The sequence below is a fragment of the Vigna unguiculata genome, chromosome 10 (assembly GCF_037176805.1).
Source record: "Vigna unguiculata cultivar grain cowpea cultivar isolate G323 ecotype 2 chromosome 10, ASM3717680v1, whole genome shotgun sequence".
In the NCBI taxonomy this organism is placed as follows: Eukaryota; Viridiplantae; Streptophyta; class Magnoliopsida; order Fabales; family Fabaceae; genus Vigna; species Vigna unguiculata.
In genome coordinates this window covers 50,172,546-50,192,721 of record NC_140801.1, presented here as the reverse complement: position 1 = coordinate 50,192,721, position 20,176 = coordinate 50,172,546, and the positions used below count along the sequence as shown (strand labels likewise).

Below are 20,176 nucleotides of genomic sequence, written 5' to 3'. Positions count from 1 at the left end.
ACTGCTCAATTGTATCGTTATCTTTAAACTTAAAGAATAGCATAAAAAATGTTACAGCAGTAAATAAAAGAAATGAAGCGTTAAAATACGAAACTTCGGTAAATCACAACTAGTTACATCTATAGATAGATGAAAAGGAAAACGATAGCAAAGGAAACATTGCATCAATAAATAAAATAATTAAAAGTAGTAAGATGTGAAACAACTTTGGTATGAAGAAATATATTGCCAACACCAACATTATAGAAACATTTCTATCCATAACTGGTCAACGATAGCATTTGATTTTATAACGCTAAAATAAGCAACAGTGATAAAAAAAAATGTGAAGTGTAGCGTATTCATTCCTCATGAGAACCGTACAAGTCGCAACTGAATTATTCTCCATTAGAAGCGATCATTCAAACACTGACATAATTAACAAACACCACTAGTGTTTTCAAATTAGTAAACTAACATCCTATGACAAATTGAGAACATGGTTTGATAGAGCTTCAACTTGCAAAAGGTTAAATTATTGGAATCTATACGACAGATGAAAGAAATAGCTCAAACAAACACCAACAGGTGTCTACATTCAATAATCAAAGGTACTCATCTAACTTATAAGGTTACAAAAAGAAATGATGAAAATCTGAAGAATATTATTTTTCTTTTCAGCCATTCTATCAACACCCATTTACATGTCTTGTGATTCTTGGTTATCTCCCCCTCGGTTGGATACTCCTTGATCAGTTACAAACGTCGTCCTCTTACTCATGTTAGTTCGCTGCACTAATCGAACCAGCGCTTGAACCACTTCTGACATAGGTGGTCGGAATTCCGGCTCCGGCTGCCCCAAAAGTAAAATTACAATAACATAATAACAAGTTAGTAAAACAATGTATCATGCATTATGTCTCTTGGCTTTTGTTACCACAGTTTTAGAAGTCATACAAATAAGTTCGAATTGGTTAAAATGTAAAAACTCTTACACTATTATTGAGTAAGAGTTCAAATAGATGGCCAAAACAAGGATTCGTTGCCAATTCACTAAAACAATAAAAACTTGACATTACCTGAACACAAAGAGCAATAACATCTGCAAATCGAGAAAGAGACTTCACAGGGTATAGTCCTTCTAATGCAGGATCAACCATTTTAGCCAGAGCATCGATATCGTGGAGTTGAGGTGTTGCCCATCGAACCAAACCCTGCTCAGACCTTGGCCTTGAGCTGTAAAAAGTACGTTTCAACAACTATGCATGAGTCCATTTATGTTTGAATGAATTTACATGTAAAAACTGTCAGGCTAGAAGGTATATAAATCTTTCACCTATCAAATGGTTTCCGTCCACTAAGGAGTTCCAACATGATAACTCCAAAACTAAAGACATCACTCTTAAGAGTGTATTGGCCAGACATAACAACTTCGGGAGCTTCATATCCAGATCCAGAATCATTGTTCAATACCTGAAAATGAGAGAAAAGGTTAGAGCTTCTAAAACTTTTAGTATGAAAAGGTCGGTAGGAAAAAAAGAGAAATATCATTCAGTAAGAGAATTGTCGGTATTGTTGCCAATGAGATGTATTCAATCTTGAGAACATTGTAACTTTTAGAATAATTAGTTTTCTACATGGTATTCGATTCACCATGATTGAGTGGTCTGAAATTCAATCCTTGTTAATCCTTCATAATTAGGTTAAATTTATTTTTTTATTAAAATTATGGCAATAAGGTTCAAACTTATGATTTCATGCCATATTGTCTACGCTTTAAGTGCAAATATTGAGCCTCCGGTTAACAGCTTAAGCTTTTAAAAGAGATGAGTCTCGGAAACAGGCTAGGCAACTAAAGCCAATGATTAATAGTACAAAATATTTTATACGTCCAAACACTCTCTTTCCCAAATTGTTATAACTTCAGCATGACACGAGCCAACAGATTACAGTTTTAAGTAAACAAATACTTCAAAACTGGAAAGTGAGAATGAGTAGTTAAACCTATAAAAATGATAAAAGTAGCAACAAAAACAGAGTAAATTAAACTACCCTTGCCAAACACCATAATGTTCAATTATAAACACTAATTCATAGAGCATAAACCATCAAGTACCACTAAAAATCACCTGATTTGCATTTGGAATATAGCTTGCCAATCCACTGTCGGAAAGATGAGGATTGAGATCTGTATCAAGCAATATGTTGGCTGACTTTATATTCTTATGAACAACAGATGGTGAACAAACTTCATGTAGGTACCTAGGAAAAAGGTAAATAGAGTTAGGTTGTGGTTTCTCCGCAAAAGTTTACATTGATGCTTGAAGTCTAGCCCTGTGTTGTCTTGTATTAGGTTTAAACTTCTACTAGTAGTAAAAGTTCTTAATTTCTTCCGCAAAGTTGCCACAAAAGTTCTTTGTATTTACAGCAAAGCAGCAGTTTATTATTTGCTGATACTATGCTGGCTAAAGATCTGGATAGTGTATAAAATTTAAATTAATAGATAAATTTTATAACCTCAATCTATTTTATCCTATTTTTTCATTTTCAAATTTGAACATAGATTTAGTAATTATTAGACATAAAACCACTCAAAAGATTTCACATTAAAAACTATTTTGTATAATAACCAGTTCTTGTATATTGTAGTCTATTAAATGGACAATAATTTGACCCTTGCTGCCCCTCTTATAAATAAAAGTAGAATTTTATCCCACGGTAGGGTGATGTGTTAGCATTGTCCAGACTTTAAGCCCAAAAAGGCTCCTGTACAACAGAACATGATAATACAAAAAACATGCATAACTCTTCACGTAACAACTAAGCTTTTGGGATAGTTGGTTCTAGACAGACAGTAATAACCTAAACATTTTGACCTTTTAGAAAACAAAGATATGGGGTTACAAGGATCTATTTACAAAGAGAAAATGCACAAATATATGAAAAATGAAAAATATCAAACCAAATAAGACACAGGTGAGCATGCAAAAGCCTATAAAAATGTGACTCAGGAAGAAAGATTCGAGAGAAAGCGGAGCTAATAAGTAAATAGAAAACTGGATTCAGTTGAGTTAACTTTAACAAACAACTAACTTACTCTAAAGCACGTGCAATTCCCAAAGCAATCTTCACGCGTGAATTCCATATCAATGGTTTGCTGTACTCGTCAGGTAGGTGGAGGAAGTCATGCAGTGATCCGTTTTTATGAAACTCATAGACTAGTAGGTGCTGTCCATGCTCTGAACAATAACCTACAAGCTCTGTCACATTGGGATGGTGCAAATGGGATATGCTTGAAACTAGTTCCACAAAATCATCAGACAAATCATTGGGAAGGACAGATGAATCTATCTTCTTCACAGCAAGAACCTAGAAGAAAAACAAGATCAAAACCATCAATAAGCATATCCATAGATTCTAGACAATCTACAATAGAAAATCCTTGTCATTTATCGTGGTCTATTATTCGTTGTACATGTGGCATATACATGCGGCAGGACTTCTAAGACATTTTTTATTTTATAATTGTAAAACCATAAGACTTTCTATATGCAACAAAAGGACATACATTCACGAGCTTTTATATTGAGCCATTCCTAGGAAAATTATGTAATGTGGTGATGCTGTTTAGGAATTATATATCTCTGCCAGTGGGATTGGATGTGCTTGCGGCCAAAAAAAAACGATAAGGAATACCTTTCCATCATCAAATTGAGCACGATACACACGTCCAAAAGACCCCTCCCCAATAAGTTGATCCACACTGAAGCTTCCAGTAGCAATCTGCAGGTCAGCTACAGAATAAGATTTTACATTTGTAGGAGCCGTGACGGTCTTCTTGACTGTAGTGGGCTTAATGACGGTAGCGGGCTTTACTGAAAACTCATCCTCGTCAAATGATTTATGACGATCAAAAGGTGGAGGTTTAAGACTTATAGGGGCCGTAGGTGTATCAAATGTATTCAAGTCAGTTACAGAAGAAGCTTGCAGGGAATTCATTTCTGCATTATGACAGATTAAGATGTCAATTTCATTCAGAACATAATGAATGCGGAATGACTTAGCAGCTAAAATTTAAACTGAAAGCATTAAGACAAAGCAGTCACATACACTAGGAGAAAGAAAAATGTAGTTAGCCCAGTCATTTTCTAATTAGAGTTGCAGTTTGGGTCAACTAATTAATCATAACAAAATTTCTCTGGTGTTATGACAGCATGCATTGGTCCCTGAAAAAGGTGTTGAAGTAATTGCCACTAACTGGCCTACAGTTAAAATACAGATTATCTTCTAACACTATAGGTTAAATCACTAAATTCATATATCAAAAGCAGAATTAAGTACTTTATAGTTAAGCATATCTGCCAAGTGCCAATAGAGAAGGTAGCTTTAGAATGAAGGGTGAACCTAAAAATATTGAAATACTATGAATACACTATGTACAAGTGATCCAAAATAAGTGAGACCTTCTATAATAGAATAAAAATTATTTTTCAGTAGTATACAAGAATAACATGCAGACCATTATGATGTGAAGTATGAGGAGCCAAGGGCTGATTGTCAAGCTTTTCAATATCACCGGACGACTTTTTAGATATTTTCTTCACCAGAAAGAATGCTACTATTGCCGCAACAACCAAGATGGAGATCACTATTCCAGCAATGCCACCACCTCCAATACCAGATTTTTTGCCTCCATCACCACTTGAGCCAGCATCTGATGGGGTATGTCCCCCAGATCTGTGATTTCGATTTCTTGTTACTGCTGGAGGAGTCCCAGGAGGAGGTGGGGGTGCAGGTCCTGAGCTCCAATCATTACCATCCTTTCTGTCATTAAATTTGACCATTATCAAGATTTATAGAATTTAAAAAAATTGATTCTTGGAAAAAAAGTGCTGATAATGATAATGCTTACTGCAGGTTTATGCTATTCAATTGTTCTGGTATCCAGCCTGTAAAATGATTATTTCCCACATTCCTGAAATAAATTTAAGAACATAAATTAAACCGAAAAGATACTTCTATAGAAATGTAGGAAAGAACACTCCAAGCAGATATATGAAACAGAAACACACAGAGTTTCCAGAGGCAGATTAGCAAGGACATTAATGGTGCCTGTAAACTGGTTGTTTTGCAGATACCTGCATAATCGTAAACAAGTCAACTCAGAGTGCAATCAATACCGTGTAAACATTAGCAGAAAAAAGAAAAAAAAAAGTCAGACATTTACATGGTGCTTATGTTAGAAAGTGAGCTCAAACTCTGAGGCAGGTCACCTGTCAAAGAATTGAATGAGAGATCCCTGCAACAAACAATAGATTATAACCTGGCCCTAAATTCTCACTGAAGCAATTCTAGCATACTTTACTTTGAAGATTAAACAAACATAGCCTCCTTTTTTCTTATGAAAAAAACAATGGTTTTTTAAGTTAACAGAAGCACATGTGAAATATAATGTAATCAGTGTATATGTATAATTTTTCTGCAGAATAATAGCATAAATTGTCCTAAAATGGGATTAAAAGTAATATTGTGAAATTATCAAATGCAACATGGAAAATAATCCATAGCAAAAAGCATAAAATCTCAGAATGAAAATGAAAAAGATCACTATGTTATGGTTAACATAAACTTCATAGACATATATACTTTTACATAGTAGAAGTGCAGGAGTAATAGGAAACTCACAATGTAGAGAGGAAAGAAAGCTTTTGGAAATCAACACTAAGTGCTTGCTGGAGCTGATTGTGACCAAGATTCCTACATTAAAAATATTAACTTCAAAAAAGAAATGCAGTTGCTTGTGAAGTAGATTTATACAATAAGATGTCAACAAGAAGTCAAGATGGTTTACACACAGGACTATAAGCGAAGCCTTGTCAGAAAGAGAATAAGGGATTGGCCCATTGAAAATATTATTGGCAAGATTTCTGCATCCAAAGAAACAAGAATGTTAGAAATTAATAAATAATAAAATCAAAACAACAAAAAAAAAAACAAAACAAGTAGCAAAAGATAATAGAAACATACAAGTACTGCAGTTTAGGAGGAAGTTGGTACGGTATGGTGCCACCAAGATTATTATTACTCATGTCTCTGCAGAATTTTACAAGGTCACAAGAATAGTAACCACGATACATATGAAACAAGTTAAATGATGAATAACTTACAGGTTTGTAACCGATGACAAGGATTCTAGCAGGTAACCCAAAGATCCAGAAAGTGAACGACCAGGTAACTTACTGAAACGAAGTAAAAAATAACCAAGTAATAAATCAGATGCCACCACAGCACCAAAAGCACTAACAATCAAGTCATATAAAGTGAAAGGAAGATTGTGACTTCACATCTCCGTGACTCGATTTCCAGAGCAAGTGATGCCTTGCCAAGACTGTTGTCCACAAGGATCATCCCCATTCCAATTTAGCTGAGATGGTGAGTTCATACTTTGAAACATAGCCCTCAGAGCACTAACTGCATCAAACATTCAGAAAAAGATAATTGGCAACCCCAGACATGTTAAATAGAAAGTTGTATGATAAATTTCTATTAATTAGTGTCTTCATCAATCACCACCATCCTTTTTACATATCTAAAGATACTTGCCAACTATTGAAGCTATTATCATAGCATTTACAAATATATCACTTCGAACTTATAAGCATAAGGTAACAAATTAAATCATTAATCTTCAAAGCCCGACTTCAGAAAATGTTCACACTGAAGAATTGATTATTTGAGATGCTGACTTTAATCCATTAAACATCAAGAAAGAAGTAACAATTAAGAAACTCAGATTCATTAAGGATTCTTAAAATTATGCACTGCAATCTGATGGGCCGAAATACATGATACGATATTAAATTAATGGGTGAATGGGGGATCACGAGAAAATAATATTACTGACTACAGAGAAGATGAAGAAAATATATTCACATAAATATCACCTAGCCACTAACCAAATCAGAGTAAATATTGCAAGGATTTTAAACCATCACATGTTTAAATTTACAAAAGTTCATTATTGGGGGTTTAGTAGAAATTTAAACATCATATGTTCACCTTGCAAACATTTATATGTTTTAAGTGTCACGAAGCAGAGAAAGTTGCTGGTTAAGTACGTGGGTGTGGATAACAAAAGAAGAATAAATATATGATAGGATTGCATCAGAAAAGAATAATACGATGAAAAAACCAGTAAAACAAGCTTATTTAGTCTATGCACCCTACATTCAGAGCTGGAGCCAATGAGACTTTAGTGATTGGTATATCAGATATTGCATATAGCTCAAGATAGAATCTAGCATGCTTGTGCAATTGTTTCAATCAATATGTAATAATTCAAATCTTACTGAAACCTATTACAAATGATGGAGAACAGCCACAGAGTGGTGAGCTTAACAGCCCAAGATATCAGTAACACGAGATCTAAGTACTTTATTAAAATTGTCACATACCCCCGTAGGGAGATCAGAAACAACATTGAACTGCAATATGTGTAGCTGAATCTTCTCATAGAATTTCAAGGTTTCAATGCATAAGATATCCCAATAAAAGACGGAAAAATCTGAACATCAAACAAAAAACACACAAATCCTCGAAGACAACAAGTACATGGTAGAGGATTAAAGTCGAAGACTAAGGGTCCCACTCAGTGGTTACAATTTGTTTTAGACAAGGTTGAGTGGATATTATTCTATCTTGTTTTTCCATTTTCTTAAAACTTGGAAATTCGTTCAACTGTACAATAAGAAGAAAATACAAGAAAACAGGAACCGTATTATTGCACCAAATTCCAGATGTTCAATCAGTCCTTATTCTTTGACAACACTCTCTACAGTAAAGAAGTGAGAATTGCATCAACCAGCTACATACAGACAGAATTCACAGCACAAACATCACTGAAACAAAAGGAGAAAAAGAATACAAAAGCAAAAAAAAAAAAAAAATAGTCCTTCCGTTTGCTGAAATCATCGAGTAACAGTGCCATTCAGGTAACTAATTTAAACAAGTTTCACTCAAGAGATCAGCTGAAAAACTTCACAATGGTTCAAAACCCAATAAAACCAGACACAAAACATAGTCCAAATCAAACTAATCTACTGAGGAATTGGCAGAGCTGACGATACAAAACGATTGGCAATCAAACAAAAGCATCTCAGCAATAAGGGAAGAAAGCAAAGAAAGAAGCAGTCGTAACTAACAGTAGCATAATGCAACACACAGAGGGAGTGAAGAAGATTCCAAAGCTGAGAGTGAGATCAGAGCACACACTAACCGTCATTTGGATCTGTTTCACCATTAATGGCCAAAATGCAGGTGCTGATGAACACTACCAGCACCAGCGTTGGATCCAACACCATCTCTCCCGTGAAACAATCTTTTCTCGAAAATTCTTTCAACCCAGAAAGCAAAAAGGATGTGCAATGAACCCCTTTTCGCCAATTTTTATTTTTTCATAAAATTATTTAATTAGTGATAGCTATATATGTTGCCACCATTGCCGAGTAAAGCTGGCAAGCACGAATCGCCTTATCACATTATTTTGGAAATTATTTATTACCTTCCTTACCGTCATGTCTAATAAAGGAAATAAATTATTACAAACTTATTTTTCGATAAATAAAAACAAATACTTTACTCCATTGTTCACTTTTCTTCTATTTTTTTAATTAACCTATGACATATTTTCTCGTTTCCTTTATTGAATTAAGAGTATTATTTGGTAAAAATAATTAAAGAACTTGTTTTTTCCTCCTCTCTGTCTTTTTTTTTGTTTAATTTTTTTCTATTTTTAAGACCATATTGAATGACCAATTCATAGAAACTGAATGTTTTTAAAGTAACTTGTTAAATTATTAGTATTTAGGAAAATCATATGCCGCAATAACTGCTAAACAGGAAATGATAGAAAAATGTTATTTGTTTTCTATAAATTTCAATTTTATTTTACAAAAAATGTTTTGAATAATTATAAATTTAATTGAATTTGGTCACTAATAGTGTTTATGTAAAATAATTAATTTTTTAGAGTAAATTCTACTATATTATTATATTATACCTTAAAATACTTTCCATAAAGTTTGAAATAAAATAAATAAATATTTTGATTTATATCTTACTTTTATTATTTTTATTGGCATGCCAATTTCAATTAACATTGGCATTAGCATAATTAATTGATTATGATATTTTGAAATGCAATGCTAAAATAATGAGAAATAATGTATTTTTCAAAAGCAAACAATGCAATATGGAAATATTTTAAGAAAACAGTAAAATAAAAAAAAATATTTTATATAAATGTAATAAAAGGTAGAGTTAATACATTTTTAAAGATAAAAATAAATAAAATAGAAACAACTATTAGTTATCATATGAAAAAAAAAACAACTTAGTCTGAGATCTCACAAAATTTTATAGACAATCTAGTAAATTTCTACATCCAACAATTATAATATGGTCAAACATACCTTTGAATAAAACATGCAATTAAAAGAAGAGTTATACTTAATTTTACAAAAATAAGGAGATAAAAAGAAATAAAAGAAAACACAGATATAGATCCAATAAGTATATCCTTCAAATAAATGAACAATACCCATCACGTTTCCTTATTTATAATAAATTTATTTTTATTTTATATCTTTCTAATATATATCAGCTGTGTATCTACATCTTTATTACGGAACTAAAAAAAATTATTAAAATGAAAAGAATAACTAACAATAAGAATAGATTTATAAAAAAAAAATACCAAAACAATCATAAAAAGAAATAATCGTATTATCATATTAGTATAAAAAAAAACGTTATCGCTACTAAGTGAAAGAATTAACGAATAATGTATTTTTATTTACCTCTCTTATCATACATTTTAGCATATTATTAAACTTTAAAACAAAGTTTGATTTTAAATGATGTGGCTCATTTGTAATAAAAAGTGTACTTCTCTTTTATTATTACATAAATAGATAAATTAATAGTTCTTGGTTGAAAACAACTCGATTAAGTTGCATTAATTCTACAAAAAAAAAAATACAAAGAAAAGCAAAAGAGGCACACGTGGCTTTTATGAGAATTCCTAAGCCTAAAACAAGAGAAATTTAATACTATCAGCATCGCCAACAAACAACCAAAAAAAAAAAACAATGACAATTTCTTCAGTATTGTAAACTAATTAAATTTATAAGCATTTCACGATATAAATTATAAAAATATTTTTTGAATAAAGTTTCGTTTTCGAAGTTTATAAATAAAAAACAAATAGACGTTGTATTAAGAATTTTGTGTGTTTAAAATAAATATATTATAATTTCAACCACTATTATGATAGAATGATTGGAAGAGATTTAAATTAATATAAGATTCTTAAAAAATGGCTTTAACCTTTTTGCAATTAAAAATAAGAATTAGGGTTAGATTATGTTGACTTTTGGGCATTGGGGCCATAGTAATGGGGACCATAACGTGTTACCAGAACAAGATTAAGTTTTTTTTTTTAGTGATTATTAGAGCCAAAGTGTGATCATGGCACGTAATGAAGTTCAAAATTGAACTTTCTCAAATTAAAATAAGATTTTCATTTTAAATTATGATTGCTCTTAATTAATGTGATATCGAGTAAAATATTTAGTAAAGGTAATATATTACTTTTTATTTCTAAAAAAAAGTTATATAATTTTTTTCGCTAAACAAAAATTATAAGTAATTAGCTCCACATTATAAATTCGATTTTTGCTTAAAACCATATACATAGATACTCGTTAATATCGTAGACCAATGTCACATATTTTAATAAAACCAGAATTAGATGTTAAGTAAAATATGTTGGTTATTTTATATAATATATATACACATTACACAAGGAAATAATTTGAAATTATTTTGGATATTTTTCTTCAAGTTAAAGGAATTGGATTGAAAAACACAAATCTATGCGTGTGATGGTCTGAAAAATACAGCACAACTATTTACACCAACATCGTAAGATATGAAATATAATTTATTCTACCTTTGTCAAATGCTCACTCAAACGCAATCTTTTTGTATACCAAAGTGCTTTCTCTTTGATGTTGACAAAAAGGACTTTTCACAAAGGAAACCAAATCTGCAAACATACGTGTTCACCATTGCTTACTGAATCGACAAAATCAATGTTTTTATTTTAAATTAATATAAAATATTGCTAAATTAGCTTTTTTAGTTGTTAATATTTTATTAGGAGAGCAGTTAAACCACAACCTGTTTTAATTCATAACCTTTTTCTTTAAAACGTCGACTCCATTATAGTTTTGTCTTAATTTAATTATTTTTTTTGTTCTTATTTTTGTATAAAAATATTAAATTAGTTCTTCAGTTTTTGTAAGTTTTAATTTGATTTCAATTTTTAAAAAATTGATTCAATTTTATCATTTTTGTTAAATTTACTTAAACGAATCAATGACTTTTATTGAAATTGACACTATGATTATGTTAATTACATTAATAAAGTAAAACATCTTTATTAACAACTTCAATTTTAATGAAGATTCCTTAATTAATTTCAAAAAAATTAATGAAAATGATCAAATTGTATTAATTTTTTAAAAATTAAAACCAGATTGAAGCTAAAAAAAAAGACCGGAGGATCAATTTAATATTTTTAAACAAAAACAGAAAACAAAATAGTAATTAAACATTTTATCTTTAAAAGACATAATAAAAAATGAAAAGAAGAAAAGATATTTAAATCATCTTAGATCTTAACTTCTAAACGATGTACGATTAAGTACAATAAAAGAAAAAAGTTGAACCAAAACCTATTTTATGAAGTAACCTAGAAGATTAATGACATTTTTTTTTTTGTTATTGATAAGGTTGTTGAAGATGATATGGAAAGTTGCATGAGTGTAAAGGAAAAGAAAAGTATAGTTTATGGTGTGGCCCATTTTGTTGAATGGAAGGGAAGGTTTTTTGTTATTGGCATGGCAGAAGCTGAGAAGAAGTAGTTGCATTCATTATCAGACAATGTGTGATGAGGTGTCAACCACCGCTGAGTCAATCACCTGCAACTTAAAATGCTATTCATGTGTGTCGGTGTTCGTTTTTATCATTGACTTACATTTTTAATGCAAGTGTTTGGTTCAATTTCATTTTCATTTAAGAGATTAGATCCAGTTCAAAATTAATTACTTGTAATTTTTTCAAATTTAATATTTTTAGCCAAATTAAAAAAATAATATAGACATAATAATATTTTGCTTGAAAGTGATATTTGAGATTAAAATATTTTCCTATTTACGTATAAAGATTATAAATAAAAAATCAAGTATTTAAATTTTATTTCACAGAAATTATTATTCTCTATTTTTTCTAGATTTTTGAATACTTTTTCATCTCTTTGAATGTCAGATTCACAATTTTCTCGACTCTATTTTTCTCAAGCAAATTTTGTTTCTCTCAAGCAAAAAATGGAGTAGAATTTTGTCTCTCTTTTAATTCTATTAATTCACGCTCAAACAAAAAATAGTAATGTTATTAAATCTTTTCTCAATTATATTTTCACTGAAGCTAAAAAAATAATGATTTATTTCTTCTGTGTTGTTTATTTGTTGCTTGATTGATATGAGAATGTTAATTTACATGAAAATTGGAATATTGATTATATGGTAAGTTTAATATGATGAACTGTAATCATAGTTATTTTAAGGAAGGAGGAAGGAATGCTACATTAATATATTGTGCATTGAATTGAGGATTTGAGAAAGAATTATATACTAATATTAAAATCACTTATAGAAAAATATTAGATATTGAGAGTTAAGGTTTTTATGACCTAATTTGTAGGGTAGAAAAACTGTGTCTCGTGAATCATAAAGATTTACTTTGTCACACATAAGTTGAAAAATATTCTTGTTATGAAGATTTATTGTAATGACAACTTAGTAAAAAATAATGTGATACATGTAAATTTTGAGTTTAATTCTACGCATGTGTCTTTCGAAATAAAATTAAGTGTTCATGATAATTGATGTCAATAATATCTTCTTACATAAAAGATAGTTACTAAGTATTTTTATGAAATAAAACGAATTGAAATTGTATTCATTATATCATAAAAATTAGATGTAATTGATAATATGTGTATGATTTAATATATACATTATGAAAGTTTTGAAAACTATAACATGTATTGTTTTTGTGTGTTTATGTGTTATTTATTTATTATGATATTATACAAGAGTATAAAATATATTTTTTTTAACCGAGAAAGGCTCAAAAGATAAATATATATGTATGTATTTATAATTTTATTTTTAAATTATGTGAATATTATTGAACATTTACAACAATTATTTCTCAAAATAATTATACACATGTTAATTATTTTATATTTAAATTGGATTATAGTTATATTATCACGAGTATATAAATAGAATAAATATACTTGTGTTATCTTAATTGTTTTCTCTTTTTTTTAGTAAAAAAAAATCATAATTTTAGGGTGATGTATCCTTTTCACAATACTCGAAAGACGTGGGTATGTGTTTAACTTAACGTCAACTTAATCTTATGTATTTAAAAACAATACAATTATAATATATGACAAATGACAAACCTTGTTATTTATGTAAGTTATAAATTAGTTATGACCTCCTTAAATACACAAAAAGAATAGAAAGAAACAAATATTATAAGGCAAACTCAATAACATCTATATAGGAGAAAGCACGTTGGCACCATCCATTTTAGTAATTAAACTTAGCCTTCACATCAATATAATAAGACATTCTAATTACTTTTTATATCATGTATTCGCGTTTAGCTTTTCAACATTCCATTAAATCGCGTTTAAGAGCAAGTTGATTAATTAAAAAATTGCTACGGGATTAGTCTTCTTACAATAAAGTAAGTATAATTTTTTTAAGTAAATTTTAATACAATTTCTTTTTAATTACATTTAACTTAGGCCTTATCCTCTTCTTTAACATTTTCTTTAATAAAAAAAATATTGATTTTGAGATTCTTATTGTTGGGAATAGTAACCCAACACTTATAATCAGAGATATTTAAAGTCAATCAAACTTATTACAAGTTGGAGTTGAATTGAATTAGATTTTTTATTTTAAAATATGAATCAAATTCAAAATAGTTTAATTATTCTGTCAATAAATAAATTTGAACCAAATTGAAGATGAGTTAATTTATGTTAGTTTATTTATTAAGTTAAAATTTTTAATTTTAACTATTATCTTATAACAAACAAAACGTTATTAAATGAGTTAATCTATTAATTTATTAATTTATAATCAGTTGAACTGAGTTACAAAATTTGTAACTCATAAAAAGTATGTCAAATTAAACCGATTTATTTTTAATTCAATCACTCAAAAGTGATTTCGACCCCACTTACAATACATTAGTTAATTATTTTCTACACAAGATTTAAAAATTTGGAGTTTATATTTTATAAGATATTCGTAGCGCACGTTATTTGAAATCTAAAATCTCGAATTTTGAAAATTGAAGGATTAAAAAATTGGTTAGAAAATTAATTATTATTATTATTATATTTTTATATTAATTATTTAGAATTAATTTAAAAAATACCATAACTAAAGACAATTTTAGTATTTATAATTAAATTAATACATAGTCTTAGTAAAAATAAGATAGATTTGGCTATAAACGTGAAGGCAACAAGCATTCGATAAATTAATTGTTGAACACTGAATCAAAGAAAGTTAGTCAAAATTGTTATTTAAAACATAAAAGTCAACATTTATATTAACAGAGACTTTTTTTCAGAATATATTAATTGTGTTTGGTAGAGGTTGATTTTGGGACATTAAGTGGAAGAGTTGATTATTAGAGAATATGTTGCCAAAATCAACATTAAATTCACAATTTTTAAGAAAATATTAAATGATGCCTTTTATGTAACTAGTTACTTAAAAAAAGTAAAACCAGAAAGTATCACTAAAATAAAAATCTTTTTTATATTTAAAATCATTAGAGAATATTAGTAAAATTTATTTGTACTAAATATTCGGTATTTTCTTGGTGAAATTCTCTGGAACTATAATAAAACTTCATTTAGAAGTTTTTTTTGTTTGACATGAAACAGGGACTGGTGAAAATTTGTTGGGTTTTCTTCCTACACCCCTAATATTTCTTCTGCATTCCCAAAAGCTTTGTGTCGTTTCATTTATGCCCTTAAGAAATTAAATGAAAATTAAAAAGTAAATTAGGTAGAGTTATGCTGCTGTTGGGGTTAGAGTAAGTTGTGATTGAGTGAGTGAATTATTTTTTATTAAATAAGAGAGAATGTAGGTTTAATTTTTTTTTAATTTACTATTGGTCAAATGGTGAAGGAATATTTTTAAAAATTTAAAATTATTGGGAGTGCAGAAGAAATATTGGGGTTGCAGGAAGAACCTCCCAAATTTGTTTCAATCTTGGATCACATTTGGGCCTTCATGTTAACGGTGATTACTTTTTTCTATTACCTTTGTTTTTTTAATTATAACATTTTTTTATCACTCCTATTTAAAATATACTAATCATTTATTCAGAATTTTAATTGTAAACTTTGTTTATGCTGATCAGAATTTTAATTTTAAACTTTGATTATGCTGATTTGATTTTTAGATGACTTTCAATTTTTTTTTTGGCATTGTTTTGCAAATTATATGGGTTTCTCTAATTTCAACAGTGTAATTAAGGTCTATAAAAACTTTTCTCAGCTTCCAGCAAATTTTCATAATTTATATGATTATTTTTTACGAGATAACTTGATAACTCGCTTTATGTTTGAGTTCAGTAGTTGGCTGTTTACCACTAGACTAAAATGGAAGTCAATCAAACACTACCCTTTTTTTTAATAAAGCATTTATATAACTGAAATGGATGATATTTTAATTATTTGTAATTATACTTTTATTTTATAAATATTATTTAAATAAAATAATTAAAATATCTTACATAAAATAATTGAATTTTTTTTAAGGTAAAATTCGAAAATATTTACTTTAAAATATACAATTTTAAAATAAAGATTTACAATAAAATACTAATCAATATAAAGAAAAAATGTCTAGTTTCGTTTTCATTGAATTTTAAACTTTTCTGTTTTAGTTATTTAAAATATTATATAAAAAATGTAAATTTAAATTTTCTTTCAATTTTTTCGTCTAAACAACTCATTTCACTCCAAAAATATTTAAATCTATCAAATAAATAAATTGTTTTTCTAAATTATCTCATTCTAATACACTATTTCATATATATTTAATATTATATATATATATTTATTTATTTATAGAAATGTATATTATATTCAGAGAGTTAATGCGAGGAAAACTGTAAGTGAATAAATTTTTCTTGTAATAAATAATATTACAAAATAAAAAAACTAATATTATAATTTTATTATATATTTTAATAAATTATAATAGGCTTTCTATTAAAACTAAAACATGTTTTTGATAATTATCTTTTTCATTTTTTTATTTCACTATCAAGAATGTCCTGTCTCTACAACTTTATGGGGAGGTGAGATTAAAAAGACAAATTAAAAGCTGAGAAGTTCAGTGCATTATGCAGCATGTGATCTACACGTGTCATTAGTTGGCATTGCAAAAAAAAATACATTATACAGCTTTTGTTTTCTTATTATTATACAACTTGTGTTGTAGTACACAGTTTTATGGAATTCAGATAGATTCAAACATGTCTCTCACGATGAAATCTCACTGTTACCATTTTAGCCTAAATAGTATCAACAATATATATATATATATATATATATATATATATATATATATATATATATATATATATTCCTTCTGAAATCAAGCTTCTATGATAACAAGAATTGAGTTTGATGATTTCTATTTATTTATTTTGATCCCAGTCTAGTTTAGAATAATAAAGAAAAATGAAGATTGAGATGATATATTTTTGTTTACTTACAAGAATGATGAATTAATGGTGGTTTGAATTGAGTGTGAACTGTTAACAGCACATGATGCTGAGGTGTTAGACAGATAAGAAGAGAATGAAAGAATCTGATCTCACCAATCAACAAAATGCCTAAATTAACAATTAATAATGAAATGAAACAATATTCAAAGAAGAAACAAAGAAAAAAATGAAAGTAAAAAAAAGCCATGACAGATCAGATAATAATGTTGGTCTGCGAGGCCACCCTCTGTTCTTTTTCCAACTAAGCTCAGCTCAGCTATCAGACAACCCTTTTAAAGCACTCACCCGTGCCAACTGTACCTGTTACAAAAGTTCATATTTTTTATCAATCAAAAACAAAAACTCATCAAACAATGATTCATAGTACCATCAGAACATGAACTCATGTGTTTAGTACTATACTTTACATATCATAATCAAGTTGTAACTAAAGAAACTATAAACTATAATGAAACTACGTATGATTAACTGATGCATGTAAACTATGTGAAAAGAATCATTTATGATCTATCTGGCTGGACATGTCATGGTATCATGTGACACACCTGTATGAGGAATGATAGAGGATGGTTTGGAAATGATGGTGAATGGGGCCCAGGGTGCCGTTGGATAAAAGTTGTGAGCTGGTAGGCCAATGGTCTCCGTTGGATGATGATACTGATAGAGAGGGTACACTGGCATTACTGTGTTGCCACCCACAATCCCCTGCCTAGGGTACACATGGGACAACTGCTGGTAGGCCCCACCATTGCCATAGCTCAGTTTCTGTCCACAAAAGTGCATACTATTGGTATTATTACTAATTTACATATACAATAATAATAATTATTCACTTTCTATGAAAAAAAAAAAATGCTGTCGTTCAAGAACTGATGGAACAGTGCAGACATGTTATGTTACAATCACATCATTACCTGGTTGTAATTGTAGTTTATGTCTGTCACAATGTAGGTTGGAGTGTACCTGAATGAGAAGACATAAAAGTATGTTAGTTGAAAGAAAAAAAAAAAAGTTTGAGTTGATGGTTAGAGAAAAGCACGTGACTAACCCATAGAAAGGAAGAGGGTGACTGTGGAAGGGTATAGCAGTCGTTCTGAGTGGATGATAGTATGGCTGCACGTGATTCCCTGCTGCGTTGTTGTTCTTCACCACTCCACTGTTCGATCCTCCTGCAAGTGGCATCTCAATGTTAGACCCCCCATGATGTTCATAATCACCAAAAAACCCTTATTCATTCACATTTATCGATTCAACATTCATTCAACAAGCATAAAACTGTTTTCCAATTGCATTCGCATGAATTTGCAAGTTTGTCATAGAAAAAAGATTCATTTGTTTACCTTGTGGGTGTGGAGGTGGTGAAGCAGTGGAAGAAGACCTTGGACGGCGAGCACCTAAGAAAGCGAGATTGCAGTTGGCTCGACGGCCATTGATAACAAGAGTTGCAGAGTCCTCGCAAGCTTTTTTGGCAGCCTCAGCCTCTTTGAAAGTCACCTTTTTTTTCAGAGGAAAAATCAAAACAGAAACTGATTAATCGATTGCTAGAATATAGCTAGCTATAGCTTCATTCGATCAATATATAAACGATGTACTTACAAAGCCATAGCCTTTGGATTTGCCAGTGAGCTTATCAGAAATGATGACAGCTTCAAGGATCTCACCATACTTTTCAAAATGGTCTCTGAGGGCATCCTTGGGAGTCTCCCATGCCAGGCCCCCGACAAAAACCTTGGTGAGAGTGGTGTCCCCAAATTCTCCAACGTTGTTGTTTTTGACAGTGGTGTTGGTATTCATCATGGAGCGGTGGTGTTGTTTGAGTGTGTGTGTGTGTGTGAGAGAGAGAGAGAGATCTTTGTTTGTAGGGAAGAAGAAAGGTAGGTGTAGGTGAAGGTGATGGATGAGTTGAGTAGACGTTAAGTTTGATGAAGAGAATTTGTAGGAGGGTGAGGAGTTAATTTTATAGAGAAGAGTGAAATAAAAAAGTGAACAGAGAGAGAGAGAAAGAGAGGCATGCATGACAGAAAGAACAGATAGACTATGATGAGGCATTAGACCGTCATCAACGTGACTGATCACACCAATCACTCAAATCTCTCTTCTCTTCTCTTTCTCCTATTTTGTCTCTCTCTCTCTCTATTTCTCACCATTCACTGTACCTTAGCTGGACTTCGAATATGCTTTACACTAATGTTAATTAACATTTATTAACGTACAAACATACCTATCCAATGGACTCTGCAACTAGGTCAAATTATTACAACCAAATGCTACTTTTTCTTTACCAAACTAGTTTTCACTGCATAGTGAAGATTTTACTATTAACTCTCCGTTATTACCATTACCTAGTTGTGTGTGAATGTCGTAAATACTAACCTCCTTAAGATAATAAAAGGGTAAGCGTTAATCACTCCAAAATAGGATATGTTTGGTAGAGTGACTGTGAAAGTAGGAAGGAGGAAAGTTAGAAGAAAGATAATGGGTCCACAGAGAAAGAGTTCGCCGTCAGTTTTTATTTTTGTGTTCACTTTTTTTAAGGTTAGATTACATAAACATGAGTTAGTATATCCTAAATTGAAGCGAAGATGAGAATATTGTTGCAGAATTAACGGGCGTTATGTGTGAGAATAATGAGGTGAAGAAGAGGTAAGAATTGAATCATTGGTGTCTGTCTGGCCATGATAGCCAGGAATAAGATGACGCAGAAGAAGCACAATTGAAACGTGATGCACACACCGTGGCCAGCTATTCTCATTTGCAAATCTCAATCTCACATAATCACTTAACTGTTTTTGTATGGATTAACATGTATACAATACACACTCACTCATGAATCATGTACCCAGGATATAGTGGAGTTAAGTATGAAAACGTGGATCAACCCTGAATTGCATAAAACTTAAGGACTAATAAATTTGGCTTATTTGCATACTTGTGAGTTAGCAAGCCACTAGGTCGATTTACTAAATTTAAAAGAATAAAAAAATCAGCAGTTTTTCAATTCTTAATTGGAATATCTTAATAAAATTGGATTTTGTGAAAGAATAACAAGGCGGTGTCTTTTTAAAAGAGTTTAGGATTTTTGATGGTCACAACTCTTTTTATTTAAGAGTGTAAAAGTACAAGTGTCAGGATTCAATTGTGACACGGTCCACTTTATCACGAGACAATTGATATTACATACAATTTGGGAAATGATAAAAAATAAAAATGATGACGATAGCATTAAGAATTG

At 30.0% G+C, this 20,176-nt stretch overlaps 2 protein-coding genes across 3 annotated transcripts; both read right to left on the bottom strand.

The window, feature by feature from the left end:
• Positions 1–314: 314 nt before the first annotated feature.
• LOC114167078 (protein STRUBBELIG-RECEPTOR FAMILY 6-like) lies at positions 315–8,491 on the bottom strand. 2 transcript variants are annotated; one of them, XM_028052009.1, is made up of 16 exons: positions 8,255–8,491; positions 6,324–6,450; positions 6,147–6,218; positions 6,007–6,072; positions 5,835–5,906; positions 5,665–5,736; positions 5,207–5,278; positions 5,052–5,117; positions 4,892–4,954; positions 4,499–4,803; positions 3,676–3,980; positions 3,077–3,348; positions 2,109–2,241; positions 1,316–1,452; positions 1,059–1,215; positions 315–832 (listed from the first exon to the last, which is right to left on the bottom strand). In XM_028052009.1, the coding sequence occupies exons 1-16, from the start codon at positions 8,337–8,339 to the stop codon at positions 680–682; spliced, it is 2,157 nt and encodes a 718-aa protein (XP_027907810.1). In that variant the 5' UTR covers positions 8,340–8,491; the 3' UTR covers positions 315–679. The 2 variants fall into 2 exon arrangements, with proteins under 2 accessions (XP_027907810.1, XP_027907811.1); XM_028052010.1 differs by lacking the exon at positions 8,255–8,491 and adding an exon at positions 7,434–7,452.
• Positions 8,492–17,033: 8,542 nt separating this feature from the next.
• On the bottom strand, positions 17,034–18,910 carry ARP1 (RNA-binding (RRM/RBD/RNP motifs) family protein). Its single transcript, XM_028051203.2, has 6 exons — positions 18,541–18,910; positions 18,285–18,438; positions 17,993–18,113; positions 17,859–17,907; positions 17,490–17,709; positions 17,034–17,244 (listed from the first exon to the last, which is right to left on the bottom strand). Exons 1-6 carry the CDS (start codon positions 18,739–18,741, stop codon positions 17,204–17,206), a joined length of 786 nt encoding a protein of 261 aa, XP_027907004.1. The 5' UTR covers positions 18,742–18,910; the 3' UTR covers positions 17,034–17,203.
• Positions 18,911–20,176: the final 1,266 nt, after the last annotated feature.

Excerpts from the sequence above, each read along its gene's own strand:
- LOC114167078 (XM_028052009.1), bottom strand. The coding sequence starts at position 8,339 with ATGGTGTTGGATCCAACGCTGGTGCTGGTAGTGTTCATCAGCACCTGC. Across the intron at positions 4,955-5,051 it reads AATCTGCCTCTGGAAACTCT|GAATGTGGGAAATAATCATT; the intron begins GTGTGTTTCTGT and ends AATTTATTTCAG. Across the intron at positions 2,242-3,076 it reads GGAATTGCACGTGCTTTAGA|GTACCTACATGAAGTTTGTT; the intron begins GTAAGTTAGTTG and ends CCTTTTTCCTAG.
- ARP1 (XM_028051203.2), bottom strand. The coding sequence starts at position 18,741 with ATGATGAATACCAACACCACTGTCAAAAACAACAACGTTGGAGAATTT. Across the intron at positions 17,908-17,992 it reads CACCCTCTTCCTTTCTATGG|GTACACTCCAACCTACATTG; the intron begins GTTAGTCACGTG and ends CTTCTCATTCAG. Across the intron at positions 17,245-17,489 it reads CTCTATCATTCCTCATACAG|GTACAGTTGGCACGGGTGAG; the intron begins GTGTGTCACATG and ends CTTTTGTAACAG.